This window comes from Bacillus rossius (genome assembly GCF_032445375.1).
Source record: "Bacillus rossius redtenbacheri isolate Brsri chromosome 9 unlocalized genomic scaffold, Brsri_v3 Brsri_v3_scf9_2, whole genome shotgun sequence".
Classification (NCBI taxonomy): domain Eukaryota; kingdom Metazoa; phylum Arthropoda; class Insecta; order Phasmatodea; family Bacillidae; genus Bacillus; species Bacillus rossius.
Genome location: NW_026962013.1, coordinates 3,791,009 through 3,805,163, shown reverse-complemented (window position 1 = coordinate 3,805,163; position 14,155 = coordinate 3,791,009). Strand labels below are relative to the sequence as shown.

General features: G+C 44.6%; 1 protein-coding gene across 1 annotated transcript; it reads right to left on the bottom strand.

Moving 5' to 3' along the window:
• Window positions 1-1,217: 1,217 nt before the first annotated feature.
• On the bottom strand, window positions 1,218-12,843 carry LOC134543339 (trypsin 3A1-like). Its single transcript, XM_063388298.1, has 7 exons — window positions 12,682-12,843; window positions 12,025-12,125; window positions 11,299-11,405; window positions 7,144-7,288; window positions 5,203-5,316; window positions 2,486-2,632; window positions 1,218-1,456 (listed from the first exon to the last, which is right to left on the bottom strand). The coding sequence occupies exons 1-7, from the start codon at window positions 12,722-12,724 to the stop codon at window positions 1,310-1,312; spliced, it is 804 nt and encodes a 267-aa protein (XP_063244368.1). The 5' UTR covers window positions 12,725-12,843; the 3' UTR covers window positions 1,218-1,309.
• Window positions 12,844-14,155: the final 1,312 nt, after the last annotated feature.

The window sequence follows — 14,155 nt, the reverse complement described above, 5'->3', positions numbered from 1 at the left end:
TACCACCGCCTTGAGTCCTTGGGGAGCGTGCATTATAATCCTATTTATAGACTTCTCCCTCCATCTTCAGATCCTTCAGACAGTTACCACCCCACACGATGATGTCACGTCATCGCAGTCCAGCAGACATTGACCGGCAAGGGGTATTAAAATGTTCGCCACTTCCAGTCACTTAGTGAACCTTCTGGAAATGTCAGGGCCACCATGTAACCAAAGTAAATTCACAGCCGATAAGACCCACATTAAGCCCAAGTTCCTCTCTCACATCCTCAAAATTTTCACAATAATGCAGTCCAATTGGTGACAGTATTCATGCAATGGACTCTCCACAAGGCCTGGTGGAGTTCGGCATCAAAGTTATCATTCCCGGAAAGCAGCTGGACCATGGCATGAATGTACCCTCACACTGGGGAACAAAGGATGGGTGGCTCTCCCCTTTCCAGGGGTATCTCAGTTTCGTTGCCTTCAACAATAGAAAAACCCGTTGCCACGTAGACGAATGCGATGGCGAAATTTCATCAAGAATAATTAAATTCTGCTTCAAGGGGTGGTTTTTTTAAATCTTACTTAAACAGAGACCTCCCTCCTGTTTAGATCAAGTGTGCAAAATTTCATCGAGATAACAGCAAAACTGTAGATTTGTTTAACAAACAAACAAAAAGAAACTTATATATGTGTGTGTGGGTGTTATTTCAAAAGTGCATCTTTAAATTTAAGATACTGTTGTTATAAACTAGTATCATTTAAAAAAATTAATATCAACTTAGCATTCATTTTGATTAGGTAAATAATATCCAATTCTATAATTAGCCTTTGAACCATTATATTTTTTTAGTTGATAGTAAATGTTAATTTTAGTTAAAATCTATGATCAAAAGAAAATTGTTTTTATTTTACTGCAAGACGCCTCAATAAACGAGTGATTAACAAGTTAAACCAACAAAAATAGACCATAAAATTTAACTATCACAACACAAAAACGAAAACTCTTTGCCCAAATCTATGGTTTCAAAAAAATATGCCATCATTATTACAAAATAAATGTGTTTATTTCAGAAATATGGTGTTGATAATAGTTATTCAGAGAGAAAGTAAGTCACATTAGAGAGATTGTAACCACGCAATGAACTTCTACAGTCCGTTTAACTATCGATACACAAAAACGAAAACTCTTTGCCCAAAATCTATGGTTTCAACAAAAAAAAATATTTCCATCGTTATTACAAACTAAATGTGTTTATTTCAGGAGTACAGTGTTGACAATGGTTGTTCAGAGAAGTCAGAGAGGTTGCGACCAGGCAGTGGACGTCTACAGGCCGGTCTCCGACTTGATCCAGTCCCTGAAGTTGGCCACCCTGGTGTAGACCCCGGGCTGTCTGGCCTCGGCGCAGCCTCCCCCCCAGGACACGACGCCCACCTGCGTGGAGCCTAGCACCAGAGGTCCTCCGGAGTCGCCCTGGAGACACGCCACACAACACAGTTACGAAGTATCTTGGCTTCTGTGTTGTAGCCGTGTCCTTGGCGAATAATTCACCGACGCTTCGGTCGACATTGCAGTCGCCGCCTCATCAGGGAGCAGTTACCTACATCATCCTAAAAACGAATATACGTCTACATTATTTCGTTAATCCCAAAAAAAAAATAATTGTAGTTAACTGCTCCCTGATGATGGCGACTGCAATGTCGACCGAAGCGTCGGTGAATTATTCGCCAAGGACACGGCTACAACCCAGAAGCCAAGCTACTTCAGACAATGGCCGTGAAAGCCTGCGAACACAGTTACGTCTCCGTGAATACCTAACCTATCACCATGCGTTTGAATATCTTGCGGTTTTCTTGTTACTTTTTTTTATTATTTCATGATTTCTTCATATTTGAATCATTATTTCACAGTTATCACTGAATTACCCTAGTGTCAACTTATTTATTTCTTTTTTATTTTACTTTGACGTCACCTTTGGCAAATACTTAGTCATTAGAGAAGTAAACTCACAACACAACCAGGAGAACTATCGAACGAATGTACAATGACGTTTGGTAAGGAACGATTAAAAAAAAAATCCACCTGAGTGATTTCATTAATTTGAATATTCACGACCGAACCTTCCTGATTTAAAAAGGATGAACTGAACTTTTTATAAAAAAATCTACAAATATTCTTTATATTATATGGGGAATATTCATTCTAACCTTAGGGTTCTCTCAAAAATCATAACCAGACTGCTGGAACGTATGTTTCCAAAAAAAAAAAACCTTCAAGTTCTCTACTACTTAGCATTACACGCTGGAGAATGATTTTTTTTTTTTACCTAGTTATCTTAGAGTATGAACTCAGAAAGACAAAAACTCAACTCTTATTTGTTTGCTACTTAAATAAAGCCAATAAACTTTAATGACATTATTTTATATTGTTATTTTGAAATAATATGAAGAGAAATAAGATCCTCCTGTGATGAAGTAATTGGTAATGAAACAGCAGAGTCACCTGGCAGGAGTCCTTCCCTCCGCGCCTGTAGCCGGCGCAGATCATGGTGGCGTTGTTGATGTCCTTGCCGTAGTCCGCTGTGCACTCCTCAGTGGACACCACCGGCACAGACACCTCCCGCAGCACGTCCACTGTGCCTCCCAACTCCTGCGGCACAGACACTCGCTTCTGTGTACCCGAGCTGCTCTGTCTGCGCAGCAGTGTCCACTTGTCCAGCCCCTCCGGTGCGGGGGTGTAGCTGGTCCGGTCTGCTCTGTGCGGGAGTGTGGCTGGTCCGGTCTACTATGTGCGGGAGTGTGGCTGGTCTGGTCTACTCTGTGCGGGAGAGTGGCTGGTCTGGTCTGCTCTGTGCGGGAGTGTGGCTGGTCTGGTCTGCTCTGTGCGGGAGTGTGGCTGGTCCGGTCTGCTCTGTGCGGGGGTGTAGCTGGTCCGGTCTGCTCTGTGCGGGAGTGTGGCTGGTCCGGTCTGCTCTGTGCGGGAGTGTGGCTGTTCTGGTCTACTCTGGTGCGGGAGTGTGGCTGGTCCGGTCTGCTCTGTGCGGGAGTGTGGCTGGTCTGGTCTGCTCTGTGCGGGAGTGTGGCTGGTCTGGTCTGCTCTGTGCGGGAGTGTGGCTGGTCTGGTATACTCTGTGCGGGACTGGCTGGTCTGGTCTACTCTGGTGCGGGAGTGTGGCTGGTCTGGTCTGCTCTGTGCGGGGGTGTAGCTGGTCCGGTCTGCTCTGTGCGGGAGTGTGGCTGGTCCGGTCTGCTCTGTGCGGGAGTGTGGCTGGTCTGGTCTGCTCTGTGCGGGAGTGTGGCTGGTCTGGTCTGCTCTGTGCGGGAGTGTGGCTGGTCCGGTCTGCTCTGTGCGGGGGTGTAGCTGGTCCGGTCTGCTCTGTGCGGGAGTGTGGCTGGTCCGGTCTGCTCTGTGCGGGAGTGTGGCTGGTCTGGTCTGCTCTGTGCGGGAGTGTGGCTGGTCTGGTCTGCTCTGTGCGGGAGTGTGGCTGGTCTGGTCTACTATGTGCGGGAGTGTGGCTGGTCTGGTCTGCTCTGTGCGGGAGTGTGGCTGGTCTGGTCTGCTCAGTGCGGGAGTGTGGCTGGTCCGGTCTGCTCTGTGCGGGAGTGTGGCTGGTCTGGTCTGCTCTGTGCGGGAGTGTGGCTGGTCTGATCTGCTCTGTGCGGGAGTGTGGCTGGTCTGGTCTACTATGTGCGAGAGTGTGGCTGGTCTGGTCTGTTCTGTGCGGGAGTGTGGCTTGTCTGGTCTGCTCTGTGCGGGAGTGTGGCTGGTCTGGTATACTCTGTGCGGGAGTGTGGCTGGTCTGGTCTGTTCTGTGCGGGAGTGTGGCTGGTCTGGTCTGTTCTGTGCGGAAGTGTGGCTGGTCTGGTCTACTCTGGTGCGGGAGTGTGGCTAGTCTGGTTTGCTCTGTGCGGGAGTGTGGCTGGTCTGGTCTGCTCTGTGCGGGAGTGTGGCTGGTCTGGTCTACTCTGTGCGGGAGTGTGGCTGGTCTGGTCTTTTCTGTGCGGAAGTGTGGCTGGTCTGGTCTTCTCTGTGCGGGAGTGTGGCTGGTCTGGTCTGCTCTGTGCGGGAGTGTGGCTGCTGCAGTCACGTGCCTCAATTATAACTTTTTTTTGCCATTACAGCATGATACACGACGGCGATTGTACTAAAATTATACATTAAATAAAACTTCGTCTAAGATAATCATGTCGTGATTTCGAAAAGGGTGTGTACAGATGCTGTTTACCGCGATTATATTCTCTTTGTTGCTACTGGTAGATGCGCAAAGCAGTTTTTAATGGATAAGTGGCGGCGAGGAAAGGCTTCTCAACAAAATTAAACTTATTGTTAGAAATGAACATTCTAGTACATTAAGCGTTGTAAACTTATCAGAAACCAAAATTTCTGAATTCGAAATTTTTTAACTCTGATGTATTAATCGTGTTTATTATTATTATTATTTTCATTCCAGACAAGATTTTCTCATATACAATCATGTTCTTTATAGGATTGTATATTTACATGCTATATTCAGATATTATTAAACTTATCAGGTGACCTAAATTGTTTTTAAGGAATAAGATATGGCTTTATGAGAAAAGGTAAAATGATCGTATGTCCCTTGTATACGACAAAATAATAATATTAATTTAAACTTACTTGTGTTTTAAACAATTATTAGTTTAAATATGCTCAAGAAATATCATGTATTAATAATGTGCTATTTTTCATTGCGAAATTAATCTTTTATTGACTGCACTAAGACTTTCCTTCCAAAATGCCACGCGCTGTATGATTACATGAAAATGACACATTTTTTTTGCTCCTTTTTTTTATCTTTAGCCAAAAAGGTTTGTGAGATATTTGTTGAATCAGCACCTTAAAACACATTTGATTTACAGATAGGAAACTGACCTTAAAATTATTACGAGAATGGTTCCGGAGTAGAAATAAATATAAAAAATATAAAAAGATTTTTATGCGTGAAATGTGACAAGTTTAAAAATTTCACGACCCAGTTTGTGTAAACTGCATGCGTGTATTGCAGTATGATAAAATATCTGTCTCCACCTAAGAGGGGATCACAATACGTAAAAAGGGTATTTTATTATATAACATAGAAGCAAAGTGAGACGGCAAATTTTTTTTCTCGTTGGTCAACAAAATTTGCTATTGATTGAAGTGTTTTATGATTTGTTGCGACAAGTAAATGAGCAGGAGTACAGGACGGCGGCACTCACGTGGGTGGAGCCCCAGCCAATCACGGTGAGCATGGTGCCAGTGCTGACAACTGTGCTCGCTGAGGGCAGACTGGCGGCCTTCACGCTCCTGCTGAACTGCACCGGGGTCTTCAACTGCAAACACATGTCACGCGTGGCTCATGTGTAGACACCGGAAACATTCGCGGATTCATTTCGTGATAGGCTGAAATTCAAACATGTGTACAATTCTGCTGGTTCTGCTATTGGCTCGCGGTTTAACTGGAGCTCTCTGGGCCAATGAGAAACTATCGACCAAAGAAGCGTCGAATCACAAGCTACCCAGTGGAGATGACTCACAATTTAGTAACCAATGAACACGTGTGTTTACTTGAGAAGTGCAGAGGATAATGGAGGCTATCCTAGAGGTCATTGAATCCGCGGATTTTTCCGGTCCCTACTCATGTGAGACCACTGGCCAGCCCCATACTGACTGAGCACTAGGTGTCCGGTGCAATCAGGCAAAAATACAGGATGTCCATAAAAGAATGTCCCATTTTTAATAGTATATTGTTATCAGTTTAATTTAGACCTTTTACAACGAATCAGACATCAAATTTAAGGTAAACTAGCCTAGTTTTTCTTACAAATGTTCAACATGTACTCCTTCAGTTATACGGCACACATCCAACCTAAAACTCCAATTCTTCCCACTTTTCGGTTTAACACGTCCGGAGTGATGGAAGCAATAGCCTCTTCAATTCTGTGTCTCAACTCTGGAAAATCATTAGGTAGCGGCGGAACGTAGACACGATCTTTTATAAAGCACCAAAGAAAAAAAATCGCTTGACGTTATGTCAGGTGAACGTGGAGGCTAGCGAAAAAGAGCTCTGTCGTCTCGACCATTACGACCAATCCAACGGTCAGGGACTTGGACCTTCAACCACTCTCGTACAAGGAGATTGCAATGGGGAGGGGCTCCATCCTGCTGCCAAATACAGTTTACAGGTTCACCCTCTACTAATTGGGGGAAGAGCCATTATTTTGCGCTGCAAGCGAAAAAACAACAAAGCAGTACTCGCGCATGCACCTATCTAAAACAGTTTTAGTTACTCTTTAATTGTGACCTTGAACCAACTACGCTTAATGAACTACTCTTACAATTGATACTATTTATTTTAATTGGGATATTCGTTTATGGACATACTGTATTATACTGAACCCAAGCATCATTACATGAACACACCAGCACCCAGCAAGCCGTCAACTTTACGGCTGTGGTTGGACTGAAGTTTGCTATCAGCCTGTAGCTGCTACCCAGTGGCGGGACCCATATAAATTACGTGTCTTCTGACTGAATCCACTCTCTCCCTATAGTCTCTGAACATAGTGGCTTGTAGATAGTCTCGACTAGTGGTTGGTATATGTTTTACATGTGTGTGCCTCTCTGAAAGGTGATGTGTCAGAGAATGATCACAGAAGGTATCGAGGAACTAACACCAGGTTGGTAACAATCCTCTAGGTATATTTTACTCCGTGTTACAAAGTAATATATTTTGCTGGTTTTTTTTTTAATGGTATGAAAATATTGTGGCTTTTGTTTAAAATGCGCTACAGAGATGTTTTTCCCATCTCAGAGAAAGTATCTTCTCGGGTTATTTGAATAATGGCTGCACATAATTCGTAAAAAGATATATAAAACTTGTTACAGTAACTGTAATTTAAGGAAATAAATAAAAACTTATAGTTTGGTGCTTATTAACTGAATTAAATGTACGTATGCAAGTATTTGACTTGTTAGCCCTTCTCAGAACGTGATCTCGAACTAAAATGTAACAACATATGCTAGCACAGTATAAGTACTTATTGCATAGTGAGCATCTCAACTCTACAGTTATTCGTTACATGCGCGATGAACACGAACAGTTCAACTTTTTTTCCAGTTCGCTTGACGAATTCGTCTCTTATCTCGCCATCGCTCACCTTGATGACACTTATGTCGAAGTCGGCCGAGCCGTCCTGATGTTCGAAAAACTTGGGATGGACGACGAATTTCTCCACTTCGTACTTGGTGCCGTTGTTCTTGTTGGTGCTGCCGGCCCGGATGAACAGAGCCTTGGCGTCCCTCCTGCGCAAGCATTGAAGTCTCTGACCAGCTACTACGCTGACACGCCACACGGCAGACTGGACCGCAGCAAGGGAACACACAAGTCACCCTCAAGGTACCATCTGCCCGAGGGCCTTTCAGCAGGTCACTTCTGAGCAGGAGTAAAGATATGACCACGTAGGTATGTATAGTTGCAAAGGCTTTTGTGTTGAACAGGAAAACAAACAGTAAAATTAATTGTACGGTAAGTGAAAAAAAAGGGGGGGTGGTCTGTAAAGTCGGTTTACGGACGATAATTTTACGTGATAACGTCATAAGAACTCATTGATGAAAAATTGCATACTTTTTAATTTTCAAATATTGTTTACAGTTTTTTTATAAAAATTAATTTTAATAATTTTTATAAAAATATAATCAACAACAATTAGTTTAAAAAGCCCGCCTTAACCTGTTTGATATTATAGAAGATTTTCTCGCATGGTGGTTGGTCGGTTCTTGCACGCTCGGCTCAGGCGGAACGTGACAGTTTTTCGTGCGTGCAGCCGGTGTTCATCGATCTATAAGACGTTATCACGTCAAAACCTTTGTGTTTTTGTGTCGCGTTGCAAGACGTTCACATGTTTCGTTCAGCATAATTATAAGTATTGACAAATTATGCAAATATGGATGGAATAATTTATGTTATTATAAATAATCATAAAAAAACTCCAATGGAGTACTGAATTGGAGGATACGCGAACTAACATTTATCCAGAAAATTTAAATTATATATTATAATTAACAAAATTTTATGACATAGTAATTAGCGCTTTCAGTGAAATACCAAACAGCTACATAAAATTTAATTAAGTTGTAGAAAATCCTAATTAACAATGTCTGCTTGTTTGTAATAACTGGGGCAATTATAACAAAGTTTAAATGCTGAAAACACTATCATACGCAAATCACAAGCTAGTGTGAACTAATTTACATTTAAAGAAGTCTATCAAATTCTTTCCTCAAATTAAAGCCACGCAATTGAAAAAGGGAAACTATTCAAAGCTGCGCAGTTTATTAAACTGTCAGGCATACATTCATAATTATTTTAATTTTATAAAACCAGCTAAAGCTATATGTTGCATATAAGTAGCATGTACGTGAATAGCATGCAACATAGTCAGTCATCTTCTTGAGAGGTGGAAGAAACGGGAGCACTCCGATAAAACCGCCAGGCCATGGAAACGTCTACTGAGTCACCGTGGCCCCTGATAACTACCAGAGACAAGTAGCTTGAAACTGTCTACTGAGCAACAGGGCGGTCACAAGACGCGCTGTGAGCAGTGAAGTGTGTGACTGTGAGCAGTGAAGTGTGTGACTGTGAGCAGTGCAGTGTGTGACTGTGAGCAGTGAAGTGTGTGACTGTGAGCAGTGCAGTGTGTGACTGTGAGCAGTGCAGTGTGTGACTGTGAGCAGTGAAGTGTGTGAGTGTACAGTGCAGTGTGTGACTGTGAGCAGTGCAGTGTGTAACAGTGAGCAGTGCAGTGTGTGACTGTGAGCAGTGAAGTGTGTGACTGTGAGCAGTGAAGTGTGTGACTGTGAGCAGTGCAGTGTGTAATTGTGAGCAGTGCAGTGTGTGACTGTGAGCAGTTAATTGTGTGACTGTGAGCAGAGTAGTGTGTGACTGTGAGCAGTGAAGTGTGTGACTGTGAGCAGTGAAGTGTGTGACTGTGAGCAGTGCAGTGTGTGACTGTGAGCAGTGCAGTGTGTGACTGTGAGCAGTGAAGTGTGTGAGTGTACAGTGCAGTGTGTGACTGTGAGCAGTGCAGTGTGTAACAGTGAGCAGTGCAGTGTGTGACTGTGAGCAGTGAAGTGTGTGACTGTGAGCAGTGAAGTGTGTGACTGTGAGCAGTGCAGTGTGTAATTGTGAGCAGTGCAGTGTGTGACTGTGAGCAGTTAAGTGAGTGACTGTGAGCAGTGAAGTGTGTGACTGTGAGCAGTGAAGTGTGTGACTGTGAGCAGTGCAGTGTGTGACTGTGAGCAGTTAATTGTGTGACTGTGAGCAGTGCAGTGTGTGACTGTGAGCAGTTAATTGTGTGACTGTGAGCAGTGAAGTGTGTGACTGTGAGCAGTGCAGTGTGTGACTGTGTGCAGTGAAGTGTGTGACTGTGAGCAGTGCAGTGTGTGACTGTGAGCAGTGAAGTGTGTGACTGTGAGCAGTGAAGTGTGTGACTGTGCGCAGTGCAGTGTGTGACTGTGAGCAGTGCAGTGTGTGACTGTGAGCAGTTAAGTGTGTGACAGTGAGCAGTGCAGTGTGTGACTGTGAGCAGTGAAGTGTGTGACTGTGAGCAGTGAAGTGTGTGACTGTGAGCAGTGCAGTGTGTGACTGTGAGCAGTTAAGTGTGTGACTGTGAGCAGTGAAGTGTGTGACTGTGAGCAGTGAAGTGTGTGACTGTGAGCAGTGCAGTGTGTGATTGTGAGCAGTGCAGTGTGTGACTGTGAGCAGTGCAGTGTGTGACTGTGAGCAGTGAAGTGTGTGACTGTGAGCAGTGCAGTGTGTGACTGTGAGCAGTGCAGTGTGTGAAAGTGAGCAGTGAAGTATGTGACTGTGAGCAGTGCAGTGTGTGACTGTGAGCAGTGCAGTGTGTGACTGTGAGCAGTTAAGTGTGTGACTGTGAGCAGTGAAGTGTGTGACTGTGAGCAGTTCAGTGTGTGACTGTGAGCAGTGCAGTGTGTGACTGTGAGCAGTTAAGTGTGTGACTGTGAGCAGTGAAGTGTGTGACTGTGAGCAGTTCAGTGTGTGACTATGAGCAGTGCAGTGTGTGACTGTGAGCAGTGCAGTGTGTGACTGTGAGCAGTGAAGTGTGTGACTGTGAGCAGTGCAGTGTGTGACTGTGAGCAGTGCAGTGTGTGACTGTGAGCAGTTAAGTGTGTGACTGTGAGCAGTGAAGTGTGTGACTGTGAGCAGTGCAGTGTGTGACTGTGAGCAGTGAAGTGTGTGACTGTGAGCAGTGCAGTGTGTGACTGTGAGCAGTGCAGTGTGTGACTGTGAGCAGTGCAGTGTGTGACTGTGAGCAGTGCAGTGTGTGAAAGTGAGCAGTGAAGTATGTGACTGTGAGCAGTGCAGTGTGTGACTGTGAGCAGTTCAGTGTGTGACTGTGAACAGTGCAGTGTGTGACTGTGAGCAGTGCAGTGTGTGACTGTGAGCAGTTAAGTGTGTGACTGTGAGCAGTGAAGTGTCTGACTGTGAGCAGTGCAGTGTGTGACTGTGAGCAGTGAAGTGTGTGACTGTGAGCAGTGAAGTGTGTGACTGTGAGCAGTGCAGTGTGTGACTGTGAGCAGTTAAGTGTGTGACTGTGAGCAGTGAAGTGTGTGACTGTGTGCAGTGAAGTGTGTGACTGTGAGCAGTGCAGTGTGTGACTGTGAGCAGTTAAGTGTGTGACTGTGAGCAGTGAAGTGTGTGACTGTGAGCAGTTCAGTGTGTGACTGTGAGCAGTGCAGTGTGTGACTGTGAGCAGTGCAGTGTGTGACTGTGAGCAGTTAAGTGTGTGACTGTGAGCAGTGAAGTGTCTGACTGTGAGCAGTGCAGTGTGTGACTGTGAGCAGTGAAGTGTGTGACTGTGAGCAGTGCAGTGTGTGACTGTGAGCAGTTAAGTGTGTGACTGTGAGCAGTGAAGTGTGTGACTGTGTGCAGTGAAGTGTCTGACTGTGAGCAGTGCAGTGTGTGACTGTGAGCAGTGAAGTGTGTGACTGTGAGCAGTGAAGTGTGTGACTGTGAGCAGTGCAGTGTGTGACTGTGATCAGTGAAGTGTGTGACTGTGATCAGTGCAGTGTGTGACTGTGAGCAGTGCAGTGTGTGACTGTGAGCAGTTAAGTGTGTGACTGTGAGCAGTGAAGTGTGTGACTGTGAGCAGTTCAGTGTGTGACTGTGAGCAGTGCAGTGTGTGACTGTGAGCAGTGCAGTGTGTGACTGTGAGCAGTTAAGTGTGTGACTGTGAGCAGTGAAGTGTCTGACTGTGAGCAGTGCAGTGTGTGACTGTGAGCAGTGCAGTTACCCTGTCGTGCAGTGGCCGGCCGTGAGCACCCATTGGCTGGAGATGATGGAGGCTCCGCACATGTTCCACTCGGGGTAGTACTCCAGGTCCGACCTCCACAGCGTCACCTGCGCACGTCAGACCAGAACGTCAATAATTATACTCCTATGACACTACCAAAAAAATTAGCCTTAAACCATTTAAAACACTACGTAACACTATTATAACACTATGTATTTTTTTTTGCTTTTAGATAATTACTACAAACAAATCTTAACCTTATTGAGCTGATTCATGATTATTATCATGTAATAACAAGTGAAAACATTTTTACAGTGACGGGATTTTAACTATTATTACTATTTTAAAATGCCAGTTATCTTAGGTATTGTAAAACCTGTGATTACTTTTTTAATATGGCTATTTTAGATTATCAAATATATTACGGGTTAGTTAGGTACGTACCCTAATATTTATGAAAGTGACAAGATGAGGGTTTACGTTGCTTCATTTGGGTCCGCCATCTTTGTGTCACATTTCCGTTCATCTATTTCCGTTTAATTTTCACGGAGTTACTCCCTCCAAATACCATAAACTGAGAGCTAATAATGTTTACACACGAATAATTGCTAAATAAACAAAATCGACTTACTATTCAAAAAACAAATACCATTTATTTATAATATGTATTTATTTTGTTACATTTTGGTTAGTACCACACTCAGCACTGCGACACTTGGTACGTACCGCGAAAGGGTACTTCTGTATCGTGGTCTCAGAGCCGCCGACTATCCTGCCGTCCAGCTCGTACTTCCTTCCGGTCTGAGCCCCCTGCGGGAAGGCTGTCACTGCGAACAACACTCCTTGTTGCGTGACAGCGCTCGACAACACTCCTTGTTGCGTGACAGCGCTCAACAACACTCCTTGTTACACGACAGCGCTCAACAACACTCCGTGTCACATGACAGCGATCAACAACACTCATTGTCACATGGCAGCACTCAACAACAACACTCCTTGTCAACCGACAGCGCTCAACAACACTCCTTGTCACATGACAGCCCTCAAAAGCACTCATTGTCAAATTACAGTGCTCAACAAAACTCATTGTAACATGACAGCCCTCAACACCAACACTCCTTGTCAAACGAAAGCGCTCAACAACACTCATTGTTGTATGACAGCAGTCAACAACACTCTTTTTTTGCATGACAGCGCTTAACAACAATCACAGCTGAATGTTATAAATAATTGAAGTATTAGACTTGACGTTAGTATCTTTCATGTGGTCAAATAAGTGTTGGTAAATTTTCAAAATCAACTAGTTCTTTGGCCATCTATGGTATTTTCAATTCATAAATAATTTAGATCGAATAAATTTCGCTGCGTGTAAGGCGGCCTCACCCGCGCCGACGGCCAGCAGACAGAGGAGGGCCCGGGGTGCCATGTTGCCTGGTCGGTCCTCGGAGGGTCTTCTGGCGGGTCGCTGGGGGCGCGGGCGTACATATAGCAGCCGCCTGCCGTCCAGACAGCTGCGCGCGTCGCCGCTATCTTATCCCCGGCCTCCATCTCTAGGGCTTGTCTCGTCGCGTCGAGTGCTCGCTTCGCGGGGAATCACAGCCGCGCCGTCCGCTTCGCGTCGAGTGCGTGTTCCCGAAGACGAGGGCGTTGACGCCTCTCCTGAGGCTCGAGGATCGAGGGTCGGCTGTTCAGCCCCCCATCCCCTCTATCGTCAGTATCCCTCGATCTCGTTTCATACCTATACCTAGAGACCGGATAAAAACTCGTGGATTCATTTCGCGATAGGCTGAAAATCCAAACATGTGTACAATTCTGCTGGTACTGCTATTGGCTCGCGGTTTAACTGGAGCTCTCTGGGCCAATGAGAGACCATCGACCGAAGAAGCGTCGTAATCTCAAGCTACCCAGTGGAGACGACTCACAATTTAGTACCCCCAATGAACACGCGTGTTTACTTGAGATGTGCAGAGGATAATGGAGGCTATCCTAAAGGTCATTGAATCCGCGAATTTTTCCGGTCCCTACCTATACCTCATTCCCAGAACTATCTTCAGTTACAAACAAAAATGTTATATACTGTCTCGCTTTGTTTCGCGTCACATTACACGAAGCACAATATTCACCGTTACCGTTTCCAGATTTCTATGTTTTTTGTTCGAGGTCGCTTCCGGCCATAGTCACCAGTGGCCGACACCTTCTGACCACTGCCCTGGAACAGAGTCCACGGCGTCTATGGGTCTGCCTTGAAGATGCCCCGCGACAATCGCGTCGAAACGTCGAGCGCCAGGAACTATGCACGCCACGCCACGTCGCACCTCGAGAGGCTGAGATCAAGACGGCGTTTGCTTCCGTTAAATTAATGTGATGGTCGCAGCTTAGCAACACGTGTGTCTTCGTGTGCGGGCGCTAAGGACAGTTGTAAAAAAAATTGTTGTCTGTAAAGTCGGTTTATGGACGATAGTTTAACGTGATAACGTCATAAGAAAACATTGATGAAATGATTGCATACTTTTATGAATAAAATTGAATCATTTTTATCGAATTATCACTATTTTGTATGGATACAAAGAAGGAGTGAAATGAAATCTTCAATTTAATTGATAAATTTACTTTTATTTGCACTCATTAATTCAAATATGTTTATTATACTTTAACGAAGAGATTATTTTAACCAAAACTTTTATACATGTTTGCTATTTAATTTCTTCCAATCTGTGTTATTCTGTTAAGGATAGGACGATGATAGGATAAGTAGGAAACGAATGGGAGTGTTTCTAGTTTAATGTGCCTCGAACAAGTCAAATCGATGGTTGTTCCAATCGAGTGGAAGAAAGATAGATGCGACGCAAGCGTACAA